The sequence below is a fragment of the Danio rerio genome, chromosome 1 (genome assembly GCF_049306965.1).
Source record: "Danio rerio strain Tuebingen ecotype United States chromosome 1, GRCz12tu, whole genome shotgun sequence".
In the NCBI taxonomy this organism is placed as follows: Eukaryota; Metazoa; Chordata; class Actinopteri; order Cypriniformes; family Danionidae; genus Danio; species Danio rerio.
In genome coordinates, this window is record NC_133176.1 from 32,629,249 (window position 1) to 32,641,939 (window position 12,691).

General features: G+C 37.8%; 1 protein-coding gene across 2 annotated transcripts; it reads right to left on the bottom strand.

Annotated features, from left to right (window-relative positions):
• Positions 1–9,471: 9,471 nt before the first annotated feature.
• gemin8 (gem (nuclear organelle) associated protein 8) lies at positions 9,472–12,479 on the bottom strand. 2 transcript variants are annotated; one of them, XM_005168381.6, is made up of 4 exons: positions 12,432–12,479; positions 12,222–12,303; positions 11,675–12,068; positions 9,472–10,296 (listed from the first exon to the last, which is right to left on the bottom strand). In XM_005168381.6, the coding sequence occupies exons 2-4, from the start codon at positions 12,222–12,224 to the stop codon at positions 10,040–10,042; spliced, it is 654 nt and encodes a 217-aa protein (XP_005168438.2). In that variant the 5' UTR covers positions 12,225–12,303; positions 12,432–12,479; the 3' UTR covers positions 9,472–10,039.
• Between the last annotated feature and the right edge of the window lie 212 nt (positions 12,480–12,691).

Genomic DNA, 12,691 nt, shown 5'->3' on the forward strand with positions numbered 1-12,691 from the left:
TTTATTTCTTTATTTTACATTTGCTAAGCCTATTGGAACTTGCTGTGTGTGTTTATATGTACAATAGATGAGTGAACATATTATGGAACTTTTATCTACTTGTATTGTATGTATGTATATATCATGACATGATGTAAAACAGATTAAAAGTTGTATAGAAATGGTGCAGTGGGGTGGGGGGCTCTGTTGAAGAAGAGTTCATTTGTCTCTGTTTTTCAAATACTTTTGAAATTGATGTTTTATTGACCAAAACTGAAATAAAAGTACCAAAACAGTCACAGGGTGCAACCCTATACATATTCGAGCTGCAGCCCATCTCTGAGACATATATATATATATATATATATATATATATATATATATATATATATATATATATATATATATATATATATATATATATATAGTGCATCCATAAAGTATTCATAGCGCTTAACTTTTTCCACATTTTTTATAACAGCGACCTTATTCCAAAACTGATTCAATTTATTTATTTCCTGGCAACGCGGTGGTGCAGTAGGTAGTGCTGTTGCCTCACAACAAGAAGGTTGCTGGTTCAAGCCTCGGCTGGGTCAGATGGCATTTCTTTTTTTTTTTTTAAGATTTGTTTATTAGATTTTTTTGACAGTTAACAGACAAAGTAAAAAGAGACAATAACAGTACAAACAGAAAAAAATATATATATAACAGTACAACATTGATAAAAAAAAAAATAAATAAATAAACCACACTATAACCCTCATATTGTGCGACACACAGTATATGACATGCATAAACACTATATGATGTGCATAAATCAATTTTCAAATTGAGCATATAAACAGGTCTGTACGAGACGTTGAGGTTGACAGCATGGTGTATTAAGTAAAATAAACAGTAATAACAAAATAAAATAAAATAAACAAACAGAAAAAAATTGAAAAGAAATAAAAAAAAGCGAGAAAAAAAGGGAAAATGTATTAAACTAAATAGGCTGGGGGGTGGCACATTCTTAACTTGTGGTTTTATGTCAAGAAAAAGTTGTATGTTTGTGGTATATCAGCAGCACTAATACTCAACTGGAAGCACAGATCAAAACAAAAATGCAAGAATGGCACCCATTCACTCCACAGTAATTGCCTCAAGTCTCAGAGATTTAACATGTTCCAAAAAAGGCAACCAAATATTAGAAAATTTGACCACTGAACCTCGAAGACTATGTTTAAATTTTTCAAATTTAACAAAAAATAAGGCATCTTTAATCCACTGAGTATGGGATGGGGTTCAGGAGACTTCCACTGCAACAAGATGCACCGCCTAGCTAATAATGACAGAAAAGCTATTAATTCAAAAAAATATAATGGTAACTCACAGTCAGGGGGAAGAACTCCAAACAGGCCAATTAACGGAGAAGGATCAATATTAATAGATGTAATTGCTGAAAATGAATCGAAAACAGACTCCCAAAAAGAAAACAAAGCTGGACAGGTCCAAAACATGTGAACTAGATTTGCAGGTTCAGCATGACATTTGTCACAGGTTGGATCAATAGCAGGGAACATGCGAGCCAGTTTACACTTAGACCAGTGAACTCTGTGAACTACTTTGCACTGTAAAATCCCATGGCGAGCACATACAGATGATGACCTTTTGTAAAATTGTTGACCAAAAATCTTCTTTTATGTCTATGTTAAGATCCCTAGCCCAAATAAAACGCAAATTTTCAGATGTAGAAGTATGAGACGTGAGCAAGAAGTTGTATATTTTAGAGATGGCTCCATTTTGACCGGGATTAATATTAGAGATGGTATCGATCAGGGTAGATGGTGGTATAGTAGGGAAACCGGGAAAGTATTTACGGACAAAATCCCGAATCTGAAAATATCTGAAAAGTTGTGACTTTGGTAGACTATACTTTTGAGTTAGTTGTTCAAATGATGCAAAAATATTATCAATGTAGAGGTATTTGATAGAAACAATTCCACATCTCACCCATGTTACAAAAGCCTTATCATTAAGCGAGGGAGGAAAAAGAGGGTTAGAGTAAACAGGACATAGAAGAGGTGTGATCTGTAAATTGATGTGACGTCATAGCTGAACCCAGATCTTAAGACAATTTTTAACTATAATATTTTTAGAATACTGTGATGGTGAAAATGGCATGGGTAGGCATAAAAGAGAAGTATAGCATGAATAGCATGTTGCGGATATTTGCAGACCAGTAATAAAACAGGAAATTTGGTAATGCTAATCCACCCAACTCCTTATTTTTTTGTAATATGCCTTTTCGAATTCTAGGAGTTTTTCCATTTCAGATAAAATGAGAGATGGCACTATCAAGGGAATTAAAGAAATGTTTTGGAATAAAAATTGGTATGCATTGAAAAAGATAAAGAAACTTGGGCAGTATGTTCATTTCAATACAATTTATCTTACCAGCAAGTGATAGGGGCAGCAGAGACCAACGATGAAAATCTTCAGACACTCTATCCATCAAAAAAGAGAAATTACTTTTAAACAGATCTGAGTAATTCTTGGTTGTACATATGCCCAAATATGTAAAATTATCAAGTGATATTTTGAATGGGAGTTTAGAAAGTTGGTATGCTTCAGCTGCAGAATTTATAGGCAAAAGTTAACTTTTATGAAAATTTAGTTTATATCCTGAAACTAGCCCAAATTCCTTCAGCAGGTCCAACACACAAGGTATAGATCGGTCCGGGTCAGAAACGAAAAGTAAAAGATCATCCGCATAAAGGGACAGTTTGTGCACTAAGTCTCCTCTAATAATTCCCTTCATATGGCTGGACCTGAGAGCTATCGCCAGTGGCTCAATAGCAATGGCAAACAGTAGGGGTGAGAGTGGACAACCCTGACGAGTGCCACGCTCCAAAGGGAAATAATCCGAATAATCATTATTGGTACGGACACGGGCCAGGGAAAGGGCATAAAGAAGTTTAATCCATGACATAAACTTACTGCCAAATCCAAATTTTTTTAATGAGTAAAATAAATAAGGCCACTCCACCCGATCAAAAGCCTTTTCCGCATCCATTGAAATAACCAATTCTGGGGATTTTGAAGTAGAGGGAGAGTATAAAATATCAAATAAACGTCTAATATTGTGGAAAGAATGTCTACCCTTTACAAACCCTGTTTGATCAGAGGAGACAATTAAGGGCAAAATATCTTCTAAACGCTTTGACAGCATCTTAGCTAGGATTTTAACATCCACACATAACAGGGAAATGGGGCGATAATTACTGCAGGAAAGAGGATCCTTTCCTTTCTTTAAAATAAGAGAAATTGTGGCCTGTCTAAGAGTGAGACGTAGTGTGCCAGATTCTAAGGAGTCATTAAACATATTTATGAGTAGTGGAGAAAGCTTATCAGCAAAGGCCTTGAAAAACTCAGTAGGAAATCCATCGGGCCCAGGGCATTTCCCATTCTGCATAGCCGACAATGCCTTTTTAACTTCTTCTACTGAAAAGGGCACATCCAATCTGGAAGAGGTTTCAGAGTCGATTGAGGGAATGTTAAGGGACTGAAAGAAGTTATCTAATTGAGCTTCATCAGATGAGCACTCAGACTTGTATAATGAATAGTAGAAATTCTTAAATTGTTTATTAATATTTTGAGGGTCGATTGAAATACCATCGTCAGTGTTAATTTGTGTTACATGTTGCGCTGAAGCATATTGTCGAATCTGATGGGCTAAAATTTTGCCAGGTTTGTCTCCAAACTCATAATACTTATGACGTGATTTAAGTAACGCTTCAGTTGCTTTATTAGCCATCAAGATATCAAATTCTGCCTTCTTCATAAGTAAATCTTTATTGAGTTCAGGGTCAGGTGTATCCACACATCTAGATAGCAAATCTGCCAGTTCTTTAGAAATGGTAGTGCTTTTTTCTGCAGTGAGCTTCTTACGGTGGGCAGAATAAGATATTATCTCTCCACGCAGGTAAACCTTACAAGCCTCCCAAATTGTTGACGCGGACACATCTGGAGTAATATTAGTAGAAAGAAAAATATCTAAGAGATTATTAATGGTTTGAATAAAGTCAGGATCAGTGAGTAATAGTGAGTTAAAACGCCATGGCGAACGTGTTGAAGGACTACCCGGAAAAGATATGTCCATTGTGACAGGAGCATGATCTGAAATAACTATAGGATTATATGTACAGGTTTTTACAAAGGGGAGTAGTTTTTTGTCGATGAGAAAATAATCAATTCGTGAAAAAGATCCATGCACGGGGGGAAAAAAAGAAAACTGTTTATCGCAAGGGTTGAAAAAGCGAAATACATCAGAGACTGAATGCTGCTCCATAAATAGCTTTATGACTTGGGATGACTTAGACAAAGAAAGGGGCCTGGTAGATGAACGATCCAATAAAGGATCTAGGCAGCAATTAAAATCACCACCAAGAATAAGCTGGCAATAATTTATATCTGAAAGAGAATACAGGAATTTACAAAAAAAAATCCATGTTGTCCAGTTTGGGCCATATACATTAGCAAGAATTAAATTGTTGCCATTGAGCTTCCCTACTACAACAATAAAGCGACCATTGGGGTCTGAGATTATTTTAGTTACCGAGAGTGGTACTGACTTGTGCACAAGAATAGCGGTGCCTCTTGCCTTATTTGAAAATGAAGAATAAAAAAGCTGGCCCACCCATCCTTTACGAAGTTTAAGATGGTCCGCTGGTATTAAGTGCGTTTCTTGCAAAAAGGTGATTTTAGTGTTTAAAGATTTCAGGTGGTAAAACACTTTGCTGCGTTTTACTGGCGAATTTAACCCTTTCACATTCCAGCTAATGAGTCTCAGTGTACCACTTGGTACTGTTCTTACATTACTTGACATAAAATCATATTAGAGATCATGAATCTGTACATATTTGCTCTACACTTCAATTGTGCCCCCGGTAGCACACAAAAATGAGATGATGAATAAAAAATCAAAACAAACAAAAACAAAAGAAAAAAAAGAGAAAAAGAAAAGAAAAAGGAAGAGAAATAACAACATTAAACAAATCAACATTTAAATCAGTTGCTGTAACGAACATAAACAGCAACAAACATTCTCTGATACAATGATCAGCAAACTTCACAACTTCCTTATTTTTAACTCGCAGCTTCCACAGCATAATGAAATACAAATAGAACTTTCAGACATCTCAAAAGCTATAGTCAAATAAACAGAGATGAGGGCTAGAAAAAAACAAAGAAAAAGAAAGCCCCAAACTTATTTCTATAGATAATCATTATTATATTGCAAAAAAAACAAGTATTATGTACTTTTATAAATTATCCCAGAATTCACAGTTCAAAAACAAACAAAAAATGGGGTCAAAATTATTTACAATAATGTCAACATCACCTTTTTAGAGACAGCCTACTAGGCATATGTAGGTATATGTATGTAAACGAGAAGGGTGTCAGTTTAATTGCTTACAAGTTCGTACTTAAGTCCTGTACGAATTTCACAGCCGACGAGGCGGACTGGATCCATGACTTTTCCCCGTTAGGCAGAGTGATGCGCAGTCTCGCTGGGTACAGGAGCGCTGGTTTGTACCCCCGCTTGTATAGCTCGGCCATCGGACCTCTGTATTCAGCACGCTGTTTCAAAACGTCAGGGCTGTAATCATCAAAAAGGCGTATCGGGTGGCTTTTGTAGTACAAGGTTCCCCGTTTACGGGCTTCGCGGATAACCAGGTCTTTAACTTGGAACCGGTGAAAGCGTAAGATTACTGGCGGTGGTTTTCCTCCTGGAGCTGGTTTTGGAGCAAGGCTTCGATGTGCTCTATCAAGTTCGGGGGGTGAAGCAAGGACATCCGTGCCAAAAACATCCGCAAGTAGTTTGGAAAAAAACTCGGTTGGGCGGGGACCCTCGATTGATTCAGGTAAGCCAATGATCCGTACGTTTTGGCGTCTGCTGCGGCCCTCCAGGTCAGATACTTTAAGTTTGAGCTGCTCGTTATCCTTCTGCAAATCGGAACAAGTTTTTTCCAGCTGCTGCAGTCGCTGGTCAACGAGCGTGGCATTTGTTTCCAGAGAGCCAATGCGTTGTCCGTGGTCGGCAATAGTGGAATTAATGCTGTCCAACATTGAAGCGAGGGACTCAAACGAGGACTTAAAATCGCTTGACAGGCCCTCTCTGTGTTCCTCCAGGAGCGCGCTAATGTCGGCCATAGTTATGCTAGATGCTGACGAAAGTTCCTTGTCTTTTTCTGATTGCTTTCCTTTAGCCTTTGACATGGTAACGCGATCAAATTGACTGCAGTAAGTTATGAAAACTGTCGTTAGCCCAATAACTGAAAAAAAACGATGTCTATTAAGATAATTATAAGTAAAGCTGTGGGAGCAAGCGGAGCAAGCGACTACCCTGCATGCCTCATAACCGGAAGTCCCAGATGGCATTTCTGTGTGGAGTTTGCATGTTTTCCCTGCAATTACGTGGGTTTCCTTTGGGTGCTCCGGGTTCCCCCACAGTCCAAAGACATGCGGTACGGGAGTAGGCTAAATTGTCCATAGTGTATGAGTGTGAATGAGTGAGTTGGATGTTTCCTAGAGATGGGTTGCAGCTGGAAGGACATCCGCTGCGTAAAACATATGCTAGATAAGTTGGCGGTTTATTCCGCTGTGGCGGAATAAATTCTACACACAATACTCCATAATGACAATGTGAAAAAAGTGAAAAAAAATTCTTTAAACTGTTGCAAATTTATTTAAAGTAAAAAAACCTGAAAAATAACATGTACATAAGTATTCAAAGCCTTTGACATGAAGCTCTAAATTAAGCTCAGGTACATTCTGCTTTCATTGATTATTCTTCAGATGTTTCAGCAGCTTAATTGGTGTTCACCTGTGGAACATGCTGTTGATTGGACATGATTTGTAAAGGCATACACTTGTCTATACAAGGTCTAAGGGTTGACGGTGCATGTCAAAGCACAAACCAAGCATGAAGACAAAGCAATTGTCTGTGGACCTCCAATAGAGGATTGTTTTGAGGCATAAAGCCGGGGAAGGTTACAGAAAAATTTCTGCTGCTCTGAAAGTTCCAATAAGCACAGTGGCCTCCATCATTTATAAGTGGAAAATGTTTGAAACCACCAGGACTCTTTCTAGAGCTGGCCGGCCATCTTAAGCCTGGTTTATAATTCTGCGTCAAGTAACCGGCGTAACCAATGGCTCATGCAACGCGCGTAGCTCTGCATTTATACTTTTGCGCGCTGTCTCTGTGTCTACATTAACACTTCAAAAACGTTAGTTGGCAGTGAGGTGTTGTGTCTCTGTGTTGAGTTTTTTCATCTGCGTTTTTTTCTTTCCGAATGCTTCCGGGATGTACAAGTGGCTCAAACTCGCTTATTTTGAGGCAGGAGCCGGCGGATGTGATCCAACCTGATAGAGCTTGAGAGGTACTGCAAAGAGGAATGGGCAAAATTTCCCAAAGACAGTGTGCAATGCTTGTGGCATCATATTCAAAAAGACTTGATGCTTTAATTGCTGCCAAAGGTGCATCAACAAAGTATTGAGCAATGGCTGTTAACACTTATGTGATTTTCCAGGTTTTTTATTAATAAATTTGCAACAATTCCATTTTAGAATAAGGCTGTAACTTAAAAAAAGTGGAAAAAGTGAAGCGCTATGAATATTTTCCGGATACACTGTTTATATAGTGCTGCCACTTCCAAGCCAGGAGTCCTCACCACCCCTTCCCTTTTTCCTGACTCCAGGAGGATTCCACCCACCCCATGGCTCTGACTCCCAAAGGGTTTACCCCAAGCATTAAGTACTGCAGAAGTCTTCACCCCCTTTGTCCTTCATCTTCTTTTTTTGAAATTTCCTTCTTTATAAGGGGAAGCTCTCGGGAACTACCTGACCTCGTAGGCCTACACCCTTACATGCTCATTGACCAGGCAGGAGCCCTGGACTTAATTATCTCCAAGCTCAGGGTTCTCTCCCGAGACAGCATGCCAAACCTGCTATTATTATCAAGCAATATCTAAGTGTGAACTCTTGAAAGAATCAATACTTTTAAACACGGTGCACTTTTAGATTTAAACCTCAGCTGGATGTTTTAATTCATTTGGTACTATGTTACACACAGCATGGAAGGCCATTTTCAAAAATCCATAATTGGGGCTCTTTTAAAAGATGGATAAGCTAAATTGAAAAAGAGAGGGTAAAAAAGAAACTATTAACAATAATAATTCTGTAAGACAACGAGTATCTCATTCAGTCTGAAAAACATCTTCACACTTTCGCTATGAAAACACTAATGTACCTTATGATCTCCGTAGCACTCATTGGAGCAAATAGTATCTCAGCGAAGCTCACCATAATTAGACAATAGAACATTGGAAAAACGTTGCCTGGTCTGATGAGTCTTAATTTCTGCTGTGACATTCGGATATTAGGGTCAGAACTTGGCGTCAACAACATAAAAACATGGATCCATCCTGCCTTGTATGAACAGTGCAAGCTGGTAGTGGTGGCGTAATAGTGCGGGGGGTATTTTCTTGGCACACTTTGGGCCCATTAGTACCAATTGAGCATTGTGTCAATGCCACAGCCTACCTGAGTATTGTTGCTGACCATGTCCATCTCAGACCACAGTGTACCCATCTTCTGATAGCTACTTCCAGCAGGATAACGCACCATGTCATAAAGCGTGAATCATCTCAGACTGGTTTCTTGAACATCACAATGTGTTCACTGTACTCAAATGGCCTTCACAGTCACTAGATCTCAATCCAATACAGCACATTTGGGATGAAGTGGAATGGGAGACTCGCTTCATGGATGTGCAGCCGAAAAATCTGCAGCAACTGCGTGATGCTATCATGCCAAAATGGACCAAAATTTTTCACGAATATTCCAGTACCTTTTTAAATCCATGCCATGAAGGATTAAGGCAGTTCTTAAGGCAAAAATGGGTCCAATCCAATACTAGTAAGGTGTACCTAATAAAGTGGCCGGTGAGTGTACTAGTTAATATACATTATTATTGTAGCCTTAAGAAACGAATGGCAGGAAAAGTAAATGCATGGTTATACAACATGCTCAAAAAGAATGTTAGTTTACATTTTCATTACAATGAAAGAAGTCTAGCATGCGTAATGCAATAAACTAATGCATATTTCTCTTATTTTACTTATATTTATTTCGTTCAATGATGCAGCTGTAGGCCTATTGCTTTTTTTTCTTTATAAACAGCACCTATATACACATGTATATGTACTATTATAATTTTAGAAGCACCTTGTGGATTTTATTTTTACAATTACACTGACCTAATAAGTTATGTTTTTAAAACCAAAGGCTCTCCAATCAACACTTATTCACAACCAGAGACATCTGAACTGGCAATGTTTCAGATACATGTCAAAAACAAGTGTAAAATAATAAATGCTTTTTCAAGGCTAACTTTAAAATATAATCTGTAACAGAAAGTACAAGCTACTATAAAAAGTGCTACACCAATTTTACTGTGATACATTTATTGATAAAAAAAGCCCCAAAGAATAGGTCAGCAGGCATTCTATCAAGTACTGATGTTAGATGCAAAAAGAAGAGACAGACAAAATACAATTAACCAAAGACTGTGGGGGAGGCAGTGACCTAGTTAGGGAGAAATGACTACATGAAAAGACCGGCACTGAAATCTGTGCTTGCAATGTCTTCATAATTTATGGATATGAAAATCTTTACAAAAATAGAAAAGTCCCTCATGTGGATATCCCTGCCTACAGTCAATGTACAGATACCTCAAAAGTGAGTGAAATTAGGAAGGCTTATGAATAATCATTAATTCAAAATTCCAGAAAGGGTTTTACTCATTAGATCTTCAAATTAATATTTATTAAATGTGCCATTTCTATAAGGTCCTAGCAAGTGTTGATGTTGAGACAAAGGTGTTTGTGAGAAATTCCCTCAAAAGATGTTGATCTGATGCAATGCTTTACTGTACAGCAATAGCAGCAGAATCTGAACAGTCTCTGATTAGAAGATCCTGTGACGCCTCTGTCAGGCATGATGGGGTCTGATCATCTTAGAGGTTTAGTGGTATAACAGGCCAATATTTGGGCTGTTTTTTATCACAGTTACGCTCAAAGGTAAGCTGCATGGCTGTTTCCATCCCCTGAATCTTTGCTGCATCTTTACCGTACAACTTCTTCATTTCTGCAGTCCTCCGTTCCCCTGGACGCTCAGAAGGGGGCAGAGTGCTACGCCATGAAACTCTATGCAAGTCTTGGTCAGCCAGTATATAAGAGTCCTGCTGCTCTGCCTCCATCTGCTGTTGTTTTTCTACATAGCAGAGAAACAAAAAATTATTAATGCAAGTCACAAGAATGAATTACAAGAATGAGAGAATGTCATATAATAGGCTAAAATTAACCTTTGCAAGTTAACCTTAAATGATCATGGTTAATCTTAAACGTTACTCTTAATCCTGGCACCTTTTAATAGAACGGTGTTAGATATTGTTATAGGTATGTTTAAAAATTTTTTTTTTTTTAAATTCATCTGACATGTTAAAAAAAACTAAATCAACACTTGGAAATTGGCACAAATATTTAACAAGAACAAACAAAATTCTGCAAATTGGAAAGCCATTGAACATTTTTTCTGACATTATACTGTACTTCCATTTCAGAGTGTGCAGATGATACATGCAATAACAAACACTGTCATATTATTACCTTGTGATTTAATGTAAACAAATTAGGTTTACACAATTTTTAGGGGGAGGTAACCTAACAAAATTATCAGAGGTTGCCACATCAAAATGAACCACCAACTATTCCAGCATATGTTTAAGCAGCAAATGCCCTTCCAACAGCAACACAGCACTCAGAAATACTTATACACTCTTACATTCACGCACACACACACTATGGCCAATTTTAGTTTCTCCAATTTACCTATAACGCAGGTCTTTGGACTGTGGGGGAAAGCGGAGCACCTAGAGGAAACCCAAGCAAACATGGGGAGAACATGCAAATTCTACAAAGAAATGCCAACTGGTCCAGCCGAGACTAAAACCCACAACCTTTTTGCAGTGAGGTGACAATGCAAACCACTGAGCCACCGTACCACGCGACCTAACAAATTATTAACTAACTTGCTAAGTCATTTCAAAATGACTAAACTAAGATGGTCCACTGGGTTGAGATTTTTTGAGATATTCAAAAATGTGCTTACAATTTTAAGAATGGTGGAAGCATATCTATATACTAACTCAAATACTAGTGAAAAAATATAAGCAGGGAGTTAGAAAGTCAGGTAACATACAGACACATTTATATTTTATATTTTTCTTTATTGTAAATATTATTAAGGTAATGTGTAAGACAGGGACTTAAAAGCCTATATATTTTGTATTTCAAAATGTATTTAGCCCTAAATCCGATCATACCAGAAAATAACTATTTATGTTTTGGGTTTGTTTTTTTCTCTGTCATGTACCGATGTGTCATTACCACAGCAACTCAGCACTGATTGTCATTTAATTTTCTTTAATTGCTTTGTGCATTTTGTCTTTGCTATCTTTTGTTTAGCCTTATGTGCAGTTTATTTGTGGCAAGCAACTTTGAAGTCCTGGCAGGTCTTTGAATACGCAGTAAAACGTGCAAAAATATTTTGTCTTATTATTAAGTTTCTACACATGAGGTTAAAAACTTACTAAGTTCCTGCCTGTGTCGTTCTGTCTGAGCAAAGTATTGTCGCAGCTCTTCTGAGATGTCCATGTTGCTGACATCACACTCAAGCTGGCTCTCATCCGAACTCTCCTCCTCAATCTCACTGTCTGAACCAGTAATCTCGTTTTCTCTTTTTTCTTTCAGTCCGTCCCTGTGGCTGTTCTTTAGGCACTCATTTCCATGCCAATCCGAGTAACACTGCATGGTAGCAGAGGGGTTCATGGAATAGAGTGTCTGAAAGTAGCCAGCTTCCAAAGCACTTCTGTATGCCCGCTTGTGCTTCTGGTTCCAGTTCATGGCCTGCTGGTAGTGCTGCCAGTAGCGGGAGTAAACATCATGGGCAAACCACAACTCTCTCGAACCATCACCCTGACTAGCCTACAATGCAAGAAAAGGTTTTAATAATGACTTGTGAAGATGTAGTGAGTACAGAGTAACTTTACTTGGAAAGATTACTCTGTGTTAGACTGCAGAATCAATCCTTTGATGATTGTATCATAACACTTACGAAATACAATTTGTAACACTCACCATTACGAAGGGGAGACTAGTTACTGGAAATAATTCCTGCACCAGCTAACTTAGACAGACGAGTATCTGCTTATTTGAATAACTAGTAAAGGAAGAAAACAACACTGCGATGAAACATGTAAGTTCGACGAGTTTTTTCTTACAACAATACATTTAACAACCAAAATACAGCGATATATTTGACAACGAAAAACTTTATCCACTTCTCACCACTCATAGCGCACACTCGCCATAGAAAACTGTCGCACAAGAGAACTCGATCACGTGTCTCTTGTGAGCCAATCATACAAGACCATGACGTCATCGGCAGTTTTACGACAGCCGCAGTCCATTGATGTTGGTTTAGTTTGTTCTACAGTCTATGGTTTATTCCGATAATCTGATCAGACGTTTGTTGATGTTCTATTTTAAAAACTGTTTAATCGTGGTTATTTAACTAATGTATTTGATATTCGATAAAAATATTAATA